Raw genomic sequence first — 18,829 nt, forward strand, 5'->3', positions numbered from 1 at the left:
GTTTTTACAGCTCTTAGAATGAACTCACCCAAAACCTTTGATTCAAATAAATAAGTCATCACCACCAAAAACAACCTTACAGATAAGGGGAGTCAACATATATAAATATTTGGTCAGAATCTGTGTGGATACTAGAAATGCATAATTTATCTTCTCGTTTCCTGAAGTTCTTGTCCTATGAATTCCTGCTGACACTGAATAATTAGAGCACTGTACTGCTATTTTAAAAAATATCAAAGTTAATACTCTGTAATGTCATGCTGATTTTACGATTACCTAAATGTGTGTGTCTTGTGAGGGGAAAAGCACGTGGTGACACAAAGATGTGCAACACAGTTAACAGGGCATGAGGAGTATCGATACTCAGAAACAGGTACTGTGGTAATAAAACATGGCCCATTGTGTGCAACAGAATAGTACAGTAACAACATTTTTCAGAATCACTTGACTTCCTGTCGCTACATTTGAATTTCAGTGACCTCACACTTTGTGTTCACCCTCACAGTGTAACAGGGGAAGGACCCCTGTGCAGTCTTCTGCGTTGTTGTCTTCTCCTTCCTATGCTGGCACACAATCTCTGCAGGATGAAGCGACAAACTTGTCGAATGGCGACATCTTGTGGAGAAAATGCAGTGTTGCTGTTGTTGCGCTTACAAAACTATTCCATATGCTAAAGCTTCGGTTTGGCGCCCTCTGCTGGTAAGGAATGCTATGTTCTTGGGTTTAACGGGGCAGCAAAAGGACTTCTTCAGTCACCTTTGACTTATCCAGTGTTGAAGAGGTCTGCATTACCACAATGTTGTGAGTACAGTGTGGCAATGCAGGGTACGACACAAACATATGTATTATTTAAAGCAGACAGAACATAAAGGCGAACAGAAGGAGGTAAATATCAATATTGACTGGTTAGATAAATTTGACAAACAATATAAAAAGTTTCACAAGGATGACCAAAAAGAGGCTCGGGGGGCAGGGGGCAATGGAAGTGGGGAAAAACCGTACAACAGCCATGCTTTACACTACTGTCGTAAAACGTGTATGAATGCCGTTGCAATGGCGTTTGCTGCGACGGCACTTTGCGGCAGCAGGGAAATCGAGGAGAAAGCAGCGACAACCATCGCCAGCGGAAACGTTATCGCCCCAGAAAACCCTGGATTTATGCAATATTCGATGAACTAGCTCGTACATTGGTTGTATATGCCTTCGCCTTGTGGATGAAATTGTGTTCAACGTTTTCCAAGTGTCAATCACCACCTTAATGCAGTGGGATGGCCACAGTGCCGCCTGGGCCTAGTAGCGCACTGCCTGCATCCCCGGCTGAAATTCCTCTTTTCCCCGCGGCTGGGAGCGCGGAACCGGCGGTGGAAGACGGAGAGCCGGCGTGCCACGGGGAGCAGTGTGTGCCTGCCGGTACAGGGACGAAGGCTCAGTCGGTAAACGAAGTCAAAAGGTCGGTCAAGAAGAAGCAGAAAAACATGCTAGCGCGAGCTAGCCCGGCGGCGCTTCACCTCAAAATGCAAGCCCGAGAGCAGCAGCAGTTGAACGGCTTGGCAAGCCCCTCAGAGGACCCTGACAGCCACCAGCACGTAGGAAACCGGCCTGACAATCCCAGATCGTCCGTAGACAACTGTGACAACAGCATTGGCAGCAACGAGGAGGCTCCTGCCGCTAGGAACAATAGTGAGCACTGCCAACACGAAGGCCACAGCCCCTGTTCCAAAAACGGCAGTCACTCTCCTCATGGTAACAATAGCGTGAACGGGATGCCGGGTTTCACTACAGCTGAGGCGGCCTGCGAAGCGGGGAAAGAGTTGGACCACACGCCGCCCTCTAGACCTTCGAGTGACGAGCAGCCGGACGCTGTTGGGCCCGGCGGTGAGGAGAGCCAGGCTGACCTGCAGCAGCCGCCGGCCGAGCAGCTCGCCCGGCTCGACTTGAGCGATTCCCCCGGGGATAACCACGGCATCCGCTATGTCCGCTACGAGTCTGAACTTCAGATGCCGTGGATCATGAGACTGATCACCAAGGACTTATCTGAGCCTTATTCAATTTACACGTACAGGTACTTCATCCACAACTGGCCGCAGCTCTGCTTTCTGGTAAGTAGTAGATTGAACGCACCGCTCACAGTTATGAAGTCTGACTGGTTACTCTGAGTTGCAGGAGCATTATAGGAGTTGGGTGTGACAGCTTTGTTTTTCACATCCAAGCCTGTCACAGCTGACCTCCACTGAAGCTAAAGCACACACATGTCAATAACATTTCAGCTCATAAGCTTTGTTTCCATTTTACTGCTGGCAGGCAGTAAACAACCTGTCTTCTGCTGCTACAGATCCAACATTGATTCCGTTTTTTAGGTTATTAATGAATCAAGAAATGTGCCAGCCCACTCATTTGTGTACAGATTTGTAGCATAAAGCAATTATAAAATCCTAATCGTCAGTATTAGCAGAGAGTAATGTGCCTTAGGTTTCCTTCTGCATGTGCTGTGTCATGGTAGCATTTTCTGCTTTGAAAACACTGGCCTGCCTTCTTTTCATTCTGTGGCCATCAAGGTCCAAAACATCCCATTTCCAGTTTTGGCTGGATCACCACATGTGACAGAAGAGGAAGTGCTATTTAAAAAAAAAAGATAAAAAGGTCAGAGGTCAGCACGTGGAGCCAGCTGAACTGGCAGGATGACAGGAACTTCAGAGGAACGGTTGCTAGGCTGTCAGCGGCCACCCCAGTGGACACTCGTAACCACTGAGCGTGTATTTTTTGCTGTGTGCATTTCTCGCAGGCCATGGTGGAGCAGGAGTGTGTCGGAGCCATTGTATGTAAGCTTGACATGCATAAGAAGATGTTTCGTCGAGGCTACATTGCCATGCTGGCCGTGGATTCGAAACACAGAAGGAAAAGCATCGGTGAGATCTCGGCGCTCCTCTTCAGAATATTCAGTCTCTCCCTTCACCGTCTTCTCTGCTGTCCCGGGCAACCAAATCTCTTTATGCAAATGCACCGTTTAGATAGACTCTGCACTCAGAGTGATGAGTAACATTATACTTTAATATATTGGAGATAGAGGCCATACATGGGTTTAGCTTCTTACTTAGAGTCCACTGTTTTGTTTCAGGTACTAATCTGGTGAAAAAGGCCATCTATGCCATGGTGGAGGGCGACTGCGACGAGGTAAGCGAGCTAGACCCAGTGGCGCTGTTTATGAACCAAACTTTAACACATTTGCACACATTACATAAGAGCCGTTATTCAAGCCAGAGTGCCAGCATATTCAGTCGTACTGTGAAAATATGCATCCTACATAAAATCAATAGTATAAGCACATGTTACACTGTTGGCATTCCATTCTAAGTTGTAGGTTTTCTGAAAGGAACACAAACTGAAAGAGAGAACATTTATAGCTGTTTAAAGCCGTTTTTATTTCAAGGTCCAGTTCTCCTGGGCTGTCCTTCACTTATCTAAACTAGCTGGTAACCTTGATCCTCTACCATAAACTATTTCATATGCTCTGCCTCTCCCTGAAAACGCCAAACATGCACGCTGCTTCCTTTGCAGACTTTGAATTCCTCTAGAAGATGAAACATGTGATACAGCGTTACGATTTCTTCAGTCTCTTTGCTGGTTGAGACCAAAGAGCTGACACTCTGATACAACCCAGCAATATCCAGTGCTTTGAATGTGTACACACAAACGGTACATGTTTTTATAGGATATGTTTTTACTTATTTAAAAAAAGAAAAAGAACAAGCAAATGTGTGGGTGGGTCTTTAGTGTCCTGTGCTCGTGCTTTCTAGCCAAATATCTTCTCTTATAAAAGCAGTGATTTGCAATAGCAACTTAAATATTGCACCTACAGCTTGTTAGCTACCAAGATATAACACACAAGCAAGGTAGGTTTAGAGTTTGAGTATTTATTGGTCACAGTTGCAGTTGAAGGTTTCCAAGGTGAGGAAATGCTGTCACTATATACTGTACAAGTGCATATTGATGTCTAAAGTGTTTGCTGTCCCCTGAAAATATTTCAACTGTTAATTTCATTTCATTTGTATAACGTTAAATCACAGCAAGAGTCACCTCAGAGACCCCGCGATAATGCAGAAAATACTCCAACAGCCTCTTATGAGCAAGCACTTGGTGACAGTGGGAAAGAAAAACTCCCCTTTAACAAGAAGAAACCCTAACTATATATGCTTTATCAAGAAGGAAATGTTAAACTTAAAAGTAGAGACTGTCTCCTGAATCCAAATTGGGAGCTGGTTTCACAGAAGAGGGGCTGAGAGCTGAAGGCTCTGCCTCCCATTCTACTTTTAAATATCCTAGGAACCACAAGTAAGCCTGAGAGCGAAGTGAAGTGCTCTGTTGAGAGTCTTTAAGATAAGATGGGACCTGATTTTTCAAGACCTTGTATGTGAGGAGATGGATTTGAAATTTAATTCTGGATTTGACAGGGGCCCAATAAAGAGAAGCCAATATGGGAGAAAAATGCTCTTTGCAATGTTTATAGGAGTCTTATCCTGTGGATTTGCTGGACCTCCACTGTCTTGGACTGGGCTGTTGCTCAAATTAGTAGCAGATGTACCAGCTTTTCATCTGTTCTGGTTAGAGTGGCTAATATTGAGGACCACCACAGTGGTGACTGAACAGCCCTCCTGTCTAGAAAAGGCCTGGAGCTAGCAGGTTAGGAGCAAGGGAGTGAGGTTTGTTTAACAGCAAATCAGTCTCGAATGGCTGAAAAATGGGGCCAAGTAAAGGCAGTGTATGGTGAAAAAGAGAGGAAATTTTATGTTGATCCCATGATGGCAAATGAGTTCATTTTCAGTATTGTTAACTTTTTTTTTTTTATTCTTCAGGTAAAGAGTTCAAGTCCAAACATCACGAACGACCAAATAACGAGTACAGGCTCCAAAATTCAGTCAGCTCACTCACGCACTCATTTGTGTGTTCCCAGGTTGTTTTGGAGACTGAGATCACCAACAAATCAGCCCTGAAGCTCTACGAAAACTTGGGTTTTGTCAGAGACAAGCGGCTCTTCAGATACTACCTGAACGGAGTGGACGCGCTGCGGCTCAAACTGTGGCTCCGCTAGCAGAAAACAGAAGGGACGGGAGGAGGACGGGACAGCAGGTGCTGTTCACCTCGAACACTTATCAGCTTGACGGCCTCAGCTCTGCCCTGGTCATTTCACTCTTATAGTCACACATACAGACACCTACACACACACACACACTTACACATATACCTGTGTCCAAGGAGTATGCACATAAGTATGCATAAAACAAGCAGACACACCCTCCTTTTATCCTTGACCTCTGAACAAGCGTTTAGGCAGAAATGGACTGAAATCCCACCAGGTGTTACACGACGGGAGTCTCCTGCTGCCTTCTGTGACGAGGGCGGGGCGAGTGAGGGTGACCTCATTGAATGGGGGACATTGCAACCTTGGAAGCTCGGGGGCGCCTGTTCGACCAGGTGTGAGGCAGCTCAAGTGAGGATGTGCATCCAGACTCCACCCCCCACCCCCTACAAAAAAAATAACAAAACAAAAAGGACAAGGCACCACACCAAAATCCTGCAGAACCTGGGACAAAGCAGACTTTTAAAAAACACAAGGAAAAAACTTAAAAAAAAAAAAATCATCACCACATGAAACAAGGAAGTGGAGCGGTAAACACAGACTGGGAAGATATTTGTGGAGTTCATTTTTGTTTTGTTTTCTCTTTTTTAACCTTATATGTTGGGCAGGGGGACGGAAAAAGCTATAGTTTGTGTGTTTGTACCGCCTGGTGTTTTTCAGAAAGCAAGTGGCTTTTGTTTTTTGTTTTTGTCATTTGCCGTTGGTTTCACTGTGAGCGAGTGAAGAACACGTTTGTATGAGTGCGCGTGCTTGGTATGTTTTTGTCTCCCCATCCTGTCCAGCAGGTGCAGCACCCCCTCCCCCGTTGCTGCTGCTGCTGCCGCTGCTTCCATCACCTGCCTCAGCCCCCAGGACTGAAGCCTGTAAAGATATGCATGCTTTTTGTTTCAATGTGAGTGCGGGAATAAGAGCTTGTCGATTAACTCAGACTGAGGCCAATCCCCAACTGCCTCTCCAAGAAGCCCATCCTGTGTTTGTGTACGCATGTTGGCGCAGAGCAGCTGATTGAAACAAATCACTCCATTAGCACCTCAAACTTTGCCCGACTCGTGGACCGTTTTAAGCTTCGGTGTCTTCATTGTCAAACCTAGACAGGACGTGGGTGAGGAGGTTTTTTTCTGTTTGCTTGTTTTTTTGCAGATCATAACTTATTTTTTCTCCCCAAATGCACTGCTAGCTACTGGAAAATCCCCCCCTCTCAAAACAAAAAGGAGAATACAGCATGTTTAAAAGAGACTCCTCACCAATGATGGTGTGGTCCGACCTCTCCTCTCCTACTAATTTGCAATATTAGCCTGAATCTCCTCGTCGTGAGTGCCACTCAAACCTATCGGCGCCGACAGCCGCGGCCACAGCGATCTGCCCGCTGAGTGGGCAAACCTCTGAAGCTGCTTCCGGTCCACCAAAGCGCGAGATCCGAGACGAAGTGTTACATATGCTGGATTCCTGTATGAGTGTGCTGTGTGCGTGCAATTTAAATTCAAAAAAAAAAAAAGGCAAAAAATTGAGAAGTATTCTTACCAGATTATATTTTATTCTTTTGTTCACTTTAACTTTGTTTCCATTTGTCTACTTGACACCTGTATAACCTCATGCCGCTCTCAAGCGGCCGAGTCCACAATGCACTTCCCGGGCGCGTTAACCCGACGCACCGCCAACCTCGCTATAACATTCTAAGATCTCCTTTCCTGCGAACGGATGCGCCCGGGCAGTCCGACGACACACTAAAGCGGCAAAGAAAGCTCGCTTGAACAAAGGTCAGATGCACTTCTTTGGAAATTTGCTGCAGTGTGTATGCGTGAGTATGAATGTGTGTCTCCTGCTGTTTTTGACAATGGTATGGATCATGTTCTGTTAGACCTTTACATCTCTACTTTCAGAGTCCCCCACCCCACCCTGTCCCTGCCCCGTACAGGAAAATCGAGCCTCTAAAAGGTGCTGCCATTTTGTTCTGGCCTTATAAGGACAACAAGAACTCCTTGTTAGATACAGGAAGGAACAAAAAAAAGTGAACCCTTATTTTTCAGGAGTAGGGTTAGTGCTTGGTGTTGTAGCGAAGGCAGAAAGACGAATTGCAGTGGTTGTTGATGGGCGAAAAAACCTCTTTTTTTCACAGGTTGCAAATGCAAGAACAAATTATGCAATTGGGCATCTGTGTGCTTTTTCTCCACAATATTGAAAGTAGAAGGCACCACAGCGGGCTGCCATGTGGCACTATTTCAATTCTTTCTTCTATTTTTTAAAAATCTGCTGCACCAGAACAGACACATGCTTTCAGCAAACATTCACAGGGAGTTTTAATGTATTAGGGTTTATTCCCCCTTTTTCAACCACTGAGCTGAGCTGGTACACCCCCAGGAGCCGAGGACTGGAAGGGAGAGTAGATGTTTACAGAGTCGCCACCCACATAATGGTCTGTCTATGTAAGTTTGTGTCTGTATGCATTTGGAACAATGGACAACTTTTGTTTTTTCAGATTTGTATACGAGTGTTCTTTACGTTGAATATATTGAAAGCATGTTTTTTGTTTTTTGTTTTTTTTTGGTCATCTGTTGGGTTTGGGGCGAATTGTGTTGATTTATCAGATTTGATTTTTATTTTTAATTTCTGTGCTACTTTAACCCCATTCAGAGATGATGTGAAAGTACAAAAACAATCTATAGATCCCCGAACACCAACTATTACCTTTGCTGCTCATCAGACACTGTTTAGATTTTTATCAAACTACTTGTGGTTTATTCTGGAGGTCCCACCCATCTTCCTCATTCAAACAGAGGTGTTTTCAGTTTTGAAGGAACTGGGTCTCTTTGCCTCAGTCATGCCAAACTGTCGCGGTTCCATTAGGGTATATATGGGCATTACAGCCTGCCACAGTGGCTGTGTTCAGATCACGCTCACAGACCGAAGGGCTTCGTCATCAATAATCAGTTTGGAGCTGTGCCTTGTGGCGTTGCATCCATTACCCAGTTTTCTCTCAGAGACTCAGTTTTGCCCTGAAATGACATCAGAAACAGTTGTTCTTTTTTTCCCCCTCCCCTCATCCTGATCATCCACTGTGCTGTCATGACCTCGGGTGACTGAAATCCTAAATTTATAACCCTTAATTTCTCAGTTGACGTAAGTTCATTGATCAGATAATTATTATTAGCATTTGTTTTGGCAGTCGATGTGTGACATAAAGCCACACAAGCGAGCAGCTGGTCCACAGGGGCTTTCTGCAGCCTTTCTACCATCTACGAAGTGTGAAAAGAGGAGAGCAAAAGTTTTGTTTTTCTTTTCTTTGCATGTCTGTTTTTCTCTGTTCCTCTTCCTGTCCCCTCTTGATTTATTTTTGATCCGGAAATGTCCAATAGCTTTTATTTAATGTGGAAAAAGAACACAGAAATAAATTATTAGATTTTTTTTCTTTTCTTTTTTTTAATGCTGTAAAACTGGGTTGTCTTGTCTGCTGTCTGAAGCGGCTGTATCTGTGTGTCAAAAAAAATAAGTCACAATCAGACATCAAAAAGAGCTGTTTATTTGATCACATCCACATCAAGAGGGGGGAAAAGAGTCTACCATTTTACATCACACATACCCTAAAACAGTATTATATTGTATAAACAGGCATTTGTTCATTAAGCATGTCAGATGGTTCATGAAGTTACAGAAAATGTTTTTTTTTCCCAAACAAAAGACACTTTATTAACATTGGGATAACAAATGTGCATCAAATACCTAGAACTGCTTTGTGCCTCTTTTCTGTCTGGACTGCAGCAGAGAAGTTTCTTGAATTTATCTTTCAAAAACGAGATTTTAAACTTAACCTGACTTCTGCTCATTTTATCCAAGCAAGGTAAAATTCTGGTTCGAGAGCGTCCGACAAAACCCTTCACGTTGTCAGCAGCAGATCAGCACACACGAAAATATGAATCTGCTTTCTTGTCTCGTGTTTGTGCTCTTCCAGCCAATAGGAACACTTAATTTATGGGAAATCTCTGCAGCAAGTCGGCGTATGTATCGACTGAAGCTCAGTCATGCACTTAGGGACAAAAATGGAGTTGTAAGTGGCAGTGAGTTCAAATCGCATTATGCTACATACTTTTATAGGATGGTGGTATTTTGCACGTGTTTCTCACAGTAACTAATATGAACAGATGGCTTTCAATAAAACGTTTGCATTTGCACAAATTTCACACTTTAAACCAAGCAAATGTGACAGGTTCTATCGGGAATAGTTTGACATTTTGGGAGAAAATGCTTATTTACTTCCTTAACCTTCTAAGACCCAAACTCTTCCACAGCATGCATCTTTAATTCCTCTTTGATATTTGGGCATATCGGGGCCCGATGAATGTAAAAACAAAGAAATACCAGATTTTTTGGGGGGGGGGTTACCTGATTTTTGTTTCTAAGAAAAATGAGGGCCACAAATGAGGATATTCGTTTAAAATTTCGACAGAAGAGTAGCAGTATAATGTCCTCGTAAGTGGATATCAGGCCCTTGTAGAGCAAAATTGAGTATTTGGGTCTAAATAACCAAAAATGTGATGTCCACATATGTGGACGCCAGGTCCTAGGACATAGGTGTCAAACTCTGGCCCGCGGGCCAAATTTGGCCCGCAGCCTAATTACATTTGGCCCGCGAAGCCATACCAAATTAATATTAGAGCTGGCCTACTGGTATTATACAGCTAATATATATATTGTTTAGTATTAAGCTTTGCTTGTTCCACATTCAGTTTTTCAGCAAAACTTGTTTGAGTCCATAAGAAAAGATTCATTCTTATATCTGGAGGAATAAATATATTTCAATAAATATATTTCAATAAATATTAACGTTAGCCCGCGACTTTGTTCCAGTTTTGAATTTTGGCCCACTGTGTATTTGAGTTTGACACCCCTGTCCTAGGAGGTTAAGAAGAGTTGGAAAAGAGTTTAATACTACTATGATGTCTGTCAAGTGTGTGTGTGAAGATAATATAGATGGTAGAGACTTCTAGTACTTTGCAAAGCTCTTGAGCTGCGCTTCATTTCTTTGTCTGGCTGCTTGGAAATAAATACAGACAGACTTTATTTTTTTAGAGGTGTAACTTCAAAAGTTCTCCAGGCTTTTCTTTGGCATGAAATTGGCTGCTTTTTCCACTTAATTTCAGTCCAGTCCTTCTACCTGACCATTTTCAGAGGAATGTTCATTTTGTAATACTGACCTATGAATCATTCAAGAATAAAAAAGGCACCTAACTCAAGAGATTAACCAGTGTAATAGACAACTTGGTGAAGAACCAATTTAAATTGTACCTTTAGGCAGTTTGTTAATAGCAGCCTGTCACTTGATTTGTTTCCATTTCCAGTTTGACAGATATGAAACCGTATTTTTAGACCAACAAGGTGACTCCTAAAGAGCTATTAGCAAAAAATACTGGCATGTCTTGGCATGGTGTTCAGTGTGGCCTTAAAATATTTGAGGAAAAAAGAAGTGGCAGACGTAAAACTACAGCAGATGAACAGTATTTGAAAGTCCTGTCCTTAAGAAATTGGAAAAATCCAGCAAAGACCTGGCCCTTCAGTTGATCCGTCTTCACTGAAGCCTCATAAGAAATGATCTTAGTGCTCTCTGTAGCTATCGAGAAGCTATTTTTAAGGAAGGGGGGGAATGGAGAAAAGACCGAGGTATGCAAGAGCTGGACTGAAAATCATTGGCAAGAGGTCTTACGGAGTGATGAATGAAAATCTTCAGATTTTGGTTAATTATCAATAAATACCATGGAGGTCAGAAGAAAGATGCAAAAATAAGTGTCCAACAATCACTTAACCGCGTTCTGTCATGGTTTGAGGCAGCGTTTCAGCCAGTAGTTTTGGGGATCTTGTCAAAATTGATGGAATGCCAAAGTACTGTCAGAGCCACAGCTTAATTATTATTTTTTTAGCAATGCAGTAAAAGCATACCTGACAGAGTAATTCTATCAGTTGTGGATTGGGCTTCTCACAGCCTGGACATCAACATTATTGAAGCAGCATTATTGAACAGAACAAAAGGCAGCCAACATCCAAAGAAGAGCGTTGAATGTCCTTCAAGAAGCCTGGAGAACTGTTCCTGAAAACTTAAATAACAAGAAAGCTGCTTAAGAGAGTTCAAGCTGTTTGCAGCTTTAAATAAAACACTACCTGTTTCCCAAATTCATTGCAAAATAGTAAGAAATGCAGGGCGTATCAAGACTTTTGCACAGTCCTGTAGCTTTTTTTTAGCTCAGTAGCTTTTAGCTTACCTTTGCCTGAAGCTTGCCTAACTCTGTCTGATGGTTCGAAAATAATTAAGAGGACACTAATACTTTAAATTTCTTCTATTGTTTTTTTTTAAAGATTGATTTCATAGTGAGTTCTGGAAGTGTTAGCCAACATGTTTGTTATCGTTGGACCAAGCTAGGCTAGCTGTTAGTTTCAGTTTACAGACAGATATGCTTCCAGTGATCTAATCCAGCTTCCTGTAAATTAGCAGTTTTCCCAAAATTATTGAAGTCTAGGAATACATAAGACTTTATTTACACTAACACAACTGACCCCCAGTCAGCTACATGTACTACATGTAATGTATTTACATTATTTGTGTCACGTCACTTTTCATTCAATGTATAACTTGACGGAAAACATGCTGGCTTTCACATCACCCCTTTTAATTTGCCAGCAACACTTCCATCCTACGAATACCGCTCCCTCAATGCATTATTATTTTTATTTATTTAGTTATTTTTGTTGTCAAAAAAGGTGGAAAACACCAATCCTACCACACTCTTAGACTCAGCAGCATCTGACAACATTTAGACAAGTGCTCAGATAATTTCAGAAAGGGAGGTGGGTGCCTGGTTGACCTGTGCGCCACCTATGCAAATACTGCCCTATGCTCAGTCCCTTTCAGTGGATCAGAGGAGTCAAACCCAAACAGCCCCAGGGTAAGTGGAGATGCAGTAGCGATGGGGGTGTTTGCTAAACATCCAGTTTAGGAGCAATGGCGACTGGTCACCAACAAAAGAGGCCCAAAAGCTTCTCATCAGAATTCGTCCTCAGAGCTGTCGGCCAGCAGCATGGCTTGGTCCTGACGGCTGGTGCCGGGTTCTCGGGGTTGCTGGAGAGGGAAAAATCATTTTAAGGTTGAGCTTATGCATTTAAGATCCACAGAGACCTGCTCCATGTGACTGGTCAACAATAACAAGTGAAAACAAGAAAGTAAGTTATTGACCTCCTGCTGTCTGACCTTCCTCCTCTGGTGTTTAAAGCTGTTCCTCCTCTTGCGGTGAATCATCCTGATGCTGTAGAGGGCGCCAACAATTAGCAGGGCCCCTGTGATACCGATACCCACAGGGGCCAACATCCCGGACACGTAACCCGCCTGTAGAGGGTGATGGCATAGAGGTCAAACCCTAACCTATCCATCCATCATCTTTCACCATCTTCCACTTATCCGGGGCTGGGTCATGGGGGCAGCATTCTCAGCAGAGAAGGCCAGACCTCCCTCTCCCCAGCCGCCACCTCCCGCTTATCCACCCCCAACCCTATACAGATTAGCCAACATACTGTAGTTGATTATGAAAAATGACCTAAGCATTCTTTATTAAGTATACCTGGCACGAATCTATATTTTGATCGTCATCAAACTATTTTAACTGTGCAACCCACTGAAAACTATGAACATGTAACAAATATTTACACTATGCACCTTAAAGAAAACCCTGGCAGCTCAAAAGAAAAAGATATACCAGTGAGTCATCCGTCGCCTCATGGCGAGGTAAAAGAAAAATTGACCTTTTTTACAGACAGCAGAGGGTAGGCTTACCTTTTCTCTGATTAGCTCCACCCAGCTACGCACTGGGAGAAAAGAGACATTCGTTTATCAGAGCAACAGATCTGAAAATTGATAAGCTGAAAATTTCTTTATTTTTGTAGGTCTTTTATAAGAGGGCAACACATGTTTGCAGAAGTGCTAATACTAAAAGTTATGTCCCACTGCTGATTAAAAATATGGGTTAGAAATTGTGTTCTCATACTCAGCCCCTGGTTGCGTTGAACCCAGACGGGAGGTGGTGGAATGAGACTGTATGGAGGCTGCGTCGAGGATGTTTTAGATGTTTCTGTTTGGTCTTCTTCACTGTCTTCTTCCACCGATTCCTCAGAGTTCTCAAAGTCATCTTCCAGGTCCTCTGTGGAGAATAATGAAAAATCATCCAGAAGAGTTAGAGGATGTACAGAGGGACACGTGTTATGACTGAACATGAACATTTTTGCAAATGGAGTGGCTTGTAGGTGGCATTTAAAAAATTGTCCTACCCTCAGAGTCCATCTCCTCTGATGTGGATTTGTGTGCTGGCTGATGGGTTGTCATGGTTACCATTGTCATTGCTTGCTGGAAAGATGAGAGGGAGGGGCCGGCCGAGGACACGTTGTCTTCCAGGTTTAGTGTCCTCGCAGAGACTACGTTTGCTAAATGAAAAACAGAATAAGAGGACAGCAGGAGCAGTGTGAGCACAGCTGTACGTGTTTGCAAGAGCGCAACTTCAAAAGCCATGCACAGTATACAATACTGCTGTCTCTGCAGCTGTTGGGTCAATTCATGCCACAATGAAGTGGTAGTGATGAAAGATTCAACCACTTTGTCAGTGTCAGACGGAGTCTGGCAAGAAGCAAACTTAGAAAAGGTAAATGTAAACGTGAAACCTACCAATAAAGGCCAAAAAACTTCACCTCCACCCACCGAGGCGACTTCACACAGAGAAAATGTTCAGTGTTGTTGAACGGTTAAAATTTCTGATCCCTATTATAGTTCTACTTTGGCACCACCGTGAAATACTTTTCATTTGTAGGAAATTGACTAAATCTTGAAAAAAAAACTGAATGGCAATGTTGATTTTATTTATATGGCACATTTACACATTACACACAGACTATATGTATGATTTTATATCATGATTCCATATGATCTAATATCCACATTCGGGTCGTGCCACATCATCTGTCTCACCTTTCTCCGAATGGTCGTCCGGCTCAGTTCTGACTTGCTGCTGAGAAGCAGATGGACCCGAGGAACTGAATGGCTCTAGGAGCTCGCTGCCAGATGTCTGCCAAGGTGACGTCCAGTCTGGAATAAGGACGGGTGAGGCATGTGATGGACCGTCTCTGTCACTCTCTACGGTGACCAGCTGGTCCAGACCTGCCTCTGACCGAGGAAGCCCTCTGGGCCGGCTGCTGCCTGACACGTGGGTGACCGCTGCTGCTGCCGCCGTCGCACTCTCAGATGTGATGTCTTCAAAAGGCTCAAAGATGAGAGGGAGAGCCTCCGATGACATTGTGGCCTCTGTGGATTCATCCTGGGGCATTGGGAGGGCAGTTTCCGCTGCAGGTGGTGCCAAGACAAGCTCAGAGTCACATGGAGAATCACTGTGTGTAGCATCACAATCTAATTGGAACGTTTCCGATCAGCTGGCTTTTATTTATTGACTGAACGAAGACAAATGACGATGAGACAGGCGTCTCGCTGTCTCTCTACACACAATTCAGCTGACTGCTAAAATTAAAAATGTATGTTTTCTACAGAGAAGCAGCAGCTGTATTCAGCACATACTGTAGCTTATGTAGTATTTATGACAGAAAGCGGCCTTTTGAAACAGCTTCTTTGCTCACACAGCTTTCTCATTATAAACTGCTTCAAAACAATGCAGCAAAGGCACAATGAAAAGAAGATGGTTTGGGAAAAAATGTTCTTTTGAGATAAGAGGCTAGCACACAGGAAGGGGGGCTGTCACAAGAGAAACTGTTACTACCTTTAGTCCAAAGCATTCTGAAGGAGGTGGAAAAATGCTTCTGAACGCTGCAATCCTTTTACATAAGACTATTTTGGGAGTTGAGTTTCCTTTGCCATTGGGAGAAAGTCTCATCAAACAGACAATCCTCACATGGACGCACACTGGCTCAGACAGACGTCTTTAATCCAATTCCCTGTCCTGACTCACTGAATAATAACCAGCTTGGCCCTTTCACAATAGCCTGAATGGAGAGTATGAAGGGTGAGAAGGAGTGAGAGGACATTCGGGGCTAAACATATATATACATATATATTTATATATATGTATATATATAGAGAGAGAGAGAGACAGAGACAGAGGAGGGGGCTGACTCCTCCACGGAGCTGTATAACGTACCTTGCCACCAGCCTTTTCCAGGCTTGTGTGTGTGTGTGTGTTCTTTTTTTTCAGACTCGAGTCAAGAATAGAAAGTAATTAGACTGCCATGGGTCCCAGCTGGGGTTCAAAGTGGAGTCTGCAAAAGGAGGCGCCTTCTTTGCCAATCATCAAAGGCAAAATCCGCTGCTGGATATGCCATTCCTATTTCTGCCATACTTTTTAATGAAGCCCTATGAAACCCTGCGAAATCTAGCAAGCTGCAATGTTGTTGGAACGAATTCATACTGGGGTGACGATTACTGTGGAGCAATACCTCGCACACTTTGAAGGCATACTGTGACTTTTTAGTGTGCACATGTGCAACTGATGAACAATCAGGGAGTAGAGGGAGTGCCACCCCAATAAAATGAAACTGTGCATGCCTATTTTATGCTAACATTAATTGCATAACTGTCCTGCCTTACCTCCGCCGAGTCTTGCTGCTTCAGTCCACAGACTTTCCGGGCCATCCTCTCTGGGTATCAGGCTTGGTCCGATTTCAGGTAAAAATGGGTCTGGTAGTGAGGACATAGTTGTGCTGTCATGGCCCCAAATTCCCAAAGGTGAAGAGGTCTGATGGGTAAAAACATGAGGGGTGGGACTGTGGGAGGTCTGGGTCCAGAGGGAAACAGAAGGATTTGGAGGTTCTGGCAAACTTCTTTCTGTGTCTTTATCCCAGTGAGAATCAAAGCTTTTTGTCCCATATGCTCCAGCGGGGTTACTCTTTTGGCTGTACGAAGTCTGCAGGTGTGATGGTGCTGAAGTGGAGGTCAGTAATCTACTTGGAGTCCTTTTTCGGGTACTGGTGTCCATGTCCGACTGCTCTGTCCCACCTGTTGGAATTAAATGCTCACCGTGAACTGGTGCATCCTCCTTTTTGCTCTCTGAATCCACAGACTCTGACTGCTTTTCAGAGTCTCTCATCTCAGATTTGCTCCCGATCTTCTCTATCTCGGCGCTTTGGCTCCATGCCTCTCCACCAGCCTCACTCAACCTAGATCTTCCATCAAGACTGTCCCCATTTTCTGTCTGCGTCACTGCATCAGTCCCCCTGGGTCGTTCATGTGGGCCAGTCCCTCCTCCTCCACCTACATTCACTGTCAGGTCAATCTCATGTCTGGAATCTGATGGTGTAGGTTTTAAATCTGTAGCATGTGTTGACCCGGTGGTTGTTACCGAGCTGGCACACAGTCCTTCACAGGAGCCGGCGTGCGTAGGGCTGAAGTGTGGGAGATTTAACGGGGCTCCGTAGACACAGAGACACGTCCCAGTCAGTAGGAGGTGATGGAGCATCCCAAGCATCAGCATCTCTGGCTCTTCTCAGTGCCTGCTGACAGTGAACAGAAATGACACATGCTAACAGGCTTAACAGAGGTGTAACCAATCCCTACCTACAACTTCTACGCCTTGTCTCCCAGCTGACATATACAGACATGGACAAAGCAACGGTGGCGGTGCTTGAGAATGGAGACGGACACCCAGCAGGGCCAAGTTAGAAAGTTTTTCAACTATAGATTAAAGGGTCAGAATGCGAACTGTGTTTAATTTGAGATCGCCATTGATAACCACAGAGAAGAGGATTAACAGAGCATTTCTGCCTGCCTCTGCTTTGATGTTGCGCTTGCATTTTTTTTCTTTTCTTAATGCGGATGAAATTCCCTTTCATCTCTGACTCTTTTGTTCGTTTTTGTATAAACAGAAGGAGCTGCTCAGTGGGAGAGAGAAGCAGAGAGAGAAAGAGAGGGAACCTGACACAGCAATCCTCAGCACCCCTCCACACTTCACCTATAAATAGCACCAGGTTTTCTATCCTCTAGGATCCTCTTCAGATGGCTCCATGAAGAATTTGTACATTTCCACTCAACTGCATCCAGCTCAAAACAGAGCGTTCCTCAGAAAGGATGTGTGTGTGCTCACAGTCCAATTGCACACTGGATTTAAAGACATTTAAAGAAAATCACGTACCATGTTTGCTGCTTCATTTGATGTGATAACAAAGGCCAACTAATGATCAATCACTGCTGTCAAAATGAGAGAGATGGCTAGTGCATGCAGGGTTGACACCCTTCTTATTGCCTGAGTCAGACGAGCGTCTGAGTGAAATTCTTTCCCAGCAGTGATGATGCACAGAACTGCATGTTACAGGATAAACCACTATCCTGCCTTCCACGGAATCAATACAGTTGATACACTCAGCCGGTACGCTCATGCAGTCCCCCACATGACAACACGATCACCCGAGAATTTGGGTTGTAAACAAAATTCACACTGCGGTGTTGAATCATACTTCTCGAGTCTGCACAGAAAGGAGCGATGCACAGGCTCACGGGCACCGATGCATCCCCCCAAGGCGCATCACCCATCACATTCGGGTGTCGAAAGCGAGATTTTGCATTAGGCAAGAATTAAAGTCGCGCAGAGCTAAAAATAGAGTGTTACCTTGTGGAGTTCATGACGGGTTTCTTTGGTCGGAGGACGCGGAGCTTCTCTCGCAGTGCGCGAAGAAAAACGAGAGTCGGATACGCACACAAATTCAGCGCTGTGGAAGGCAAGATGTTGGAGAGGCTTGTTGTTGTGCAGCTCAGCGTCACTGACTCAAAGTCAGCCTACGTACCTCCGCCTGCTTCTGAAGTGCTGCCACCAAATGCTCCAAAGCTGCAAGATTTATCATGAACTGACAGCCAGTGCTCTGATTCAAATGTTCAGATGCTTCTGTCACTTCTTTCTTTTTTTTCTGTTTCGTCTCTAATGCAGACTTGTGCAGTTGTTCCCAAATGGGCACTTCATGCTGGTGGTGGTGCTGAATAGACAGCTCCCCCCACTTAAAGCTGCTCGGCTGCTCCTCTGTGTGAAAAGAGGAGAGTGGACAAGTTCTCGAGTTCTTAATAAAAATATTTATGAATTCACTTTAATTGTCACAGAAGCCAGATGCATTGGGCTACATTAGATTAAAAGCAGCACTTATGGGCCTGTACTTATGGGGTGGTCCATTTTTTGGCGCAGCGTGTTTAGAAAAAATGCGTCTCAGCTGTTCCGATACTCCTGACATATAAGTTGATCACTAAAGGTTTTTCTCTTAGTAGAAGAAGATATCCTTAATGTGATCATTTGAGATGTTCGATCCAAATATCTATAGTATCACCAATACCAATTCCAACACTGGAATTGGATCGATACTAGCCTCATACGATCGGTACTTCGGTGTGTTTTGTTGGGTTAACTAATTATTGTAAAGAGTAAAAAATGACAGTGATTGGGTGATCATTAAGATGTGTTCAGAATTTTCAAATTGATTATGTCTCATTTCATAAATCATGACAGACTGCTCTTCCCTACAATGTGCCTTTATAGGGTAAAAGTCTCAGGTTCAGCAGTCGTGGCCCTGTATTTACTTGCTATTGGATCTATGGCACGGATCTAGTGATCATTTCAGTCACATACCTCTGGCTGTGAGTACAGAAGCACATCTCACCTGTTGCTCAAAACTTGTGTTTGCAAGGAGCAG

At 43.9% G+C, this 18,829-nt stretch overlaps 2 protein-coding genes across 4 annotated transcripts; one reads left to right on the forward strand and one right to left on the reverse strand.

Moving 5' to 3' along the window:
• The first annotated feature begins 1,024 nt into the window (after positions 1-1,024).
• Positions 1,025-8,642, forward strand: naa30 (N-alpha-acetyltransferase 30, NatC catalytic subunit). Its single transcript, XM_005917657.3, has 4 exons — positions 1,025-2,099; positions 2,783-2,906; positions 3,116-3,171; positions 4,949-8,642. The coding sequence occupies exons 1-4, from the start codon at positions 1,269-1,271 to the stop codon at positions 5,084-5,086; spliced, it is 1,149 nt and encodes a 382-aa protein (XP_005917719.1). The 5' UTR covers positions 1,025-1,268; the 3' UTR covers positions 5,087-8,642.
• A 2,373-nt stretch (positions 8,643-11,015) lies between these two features.
• Positions 11,016-18,149, reverse strand: armh4 (armadillo like helical domain containing 4). Of its 3 annotated transcripts, none has more exons than XM_014332202.2 (8): positions 17,764-18,149; positions 15,750-16,651; positions 14,127-14,498; positions 13,436-13,588; positions 13,156-13,308; positions 12,945-12,976; positions 12,351-12,500; positions 11,016-12,236 (listed from the first exon to the last, which is right to left on the reverse strand). In XM_014332202.2, exons 2-8 carry the CDS (start codon positions 16,630-16,632, stop codon positions 12,162-12,164), a joined length of 1,818 nt encoding a protein of 605 aa, XP_014187688.1. In that variant the 5' UTR covers positions 16,633-16,651; positions 17,764-18,149; the 3' UTR covers positions 11,016-12,161. The 3 variants fall into 3 exon arrangements, with proteins under 3 accessions (XP_014187688.1, XP_005917722.1, XP_014187687.1); XM_005917660.3 differs by having other exon boundaries at positions 12,366-12,500; positions 15,750-16,654; XM_014332201.2 differs by having other exon boundaries at positions 15,750-16,654; positions 17,764-18,147.
• Positions 18,150-18,829: the final 680 nt, after the last annotated feature.

This window comes from Haplochromis burtoni, unplaced genomic scaffold (genome assembly GCF_018398535.1).
Source record: "Haplochromis burtoni strain Fernald_Lab_line unplaced genomic scaffold, NCSU_Asbu1 Contig_28, whole genome shotgun sequence".
NCBI classification, from domain to species: Eukaryota; Metazoa; Chordata; class Actinopteri; order Cichliformes; family Cichlidae; genus Haplochromis; species Haplochromis burtoni.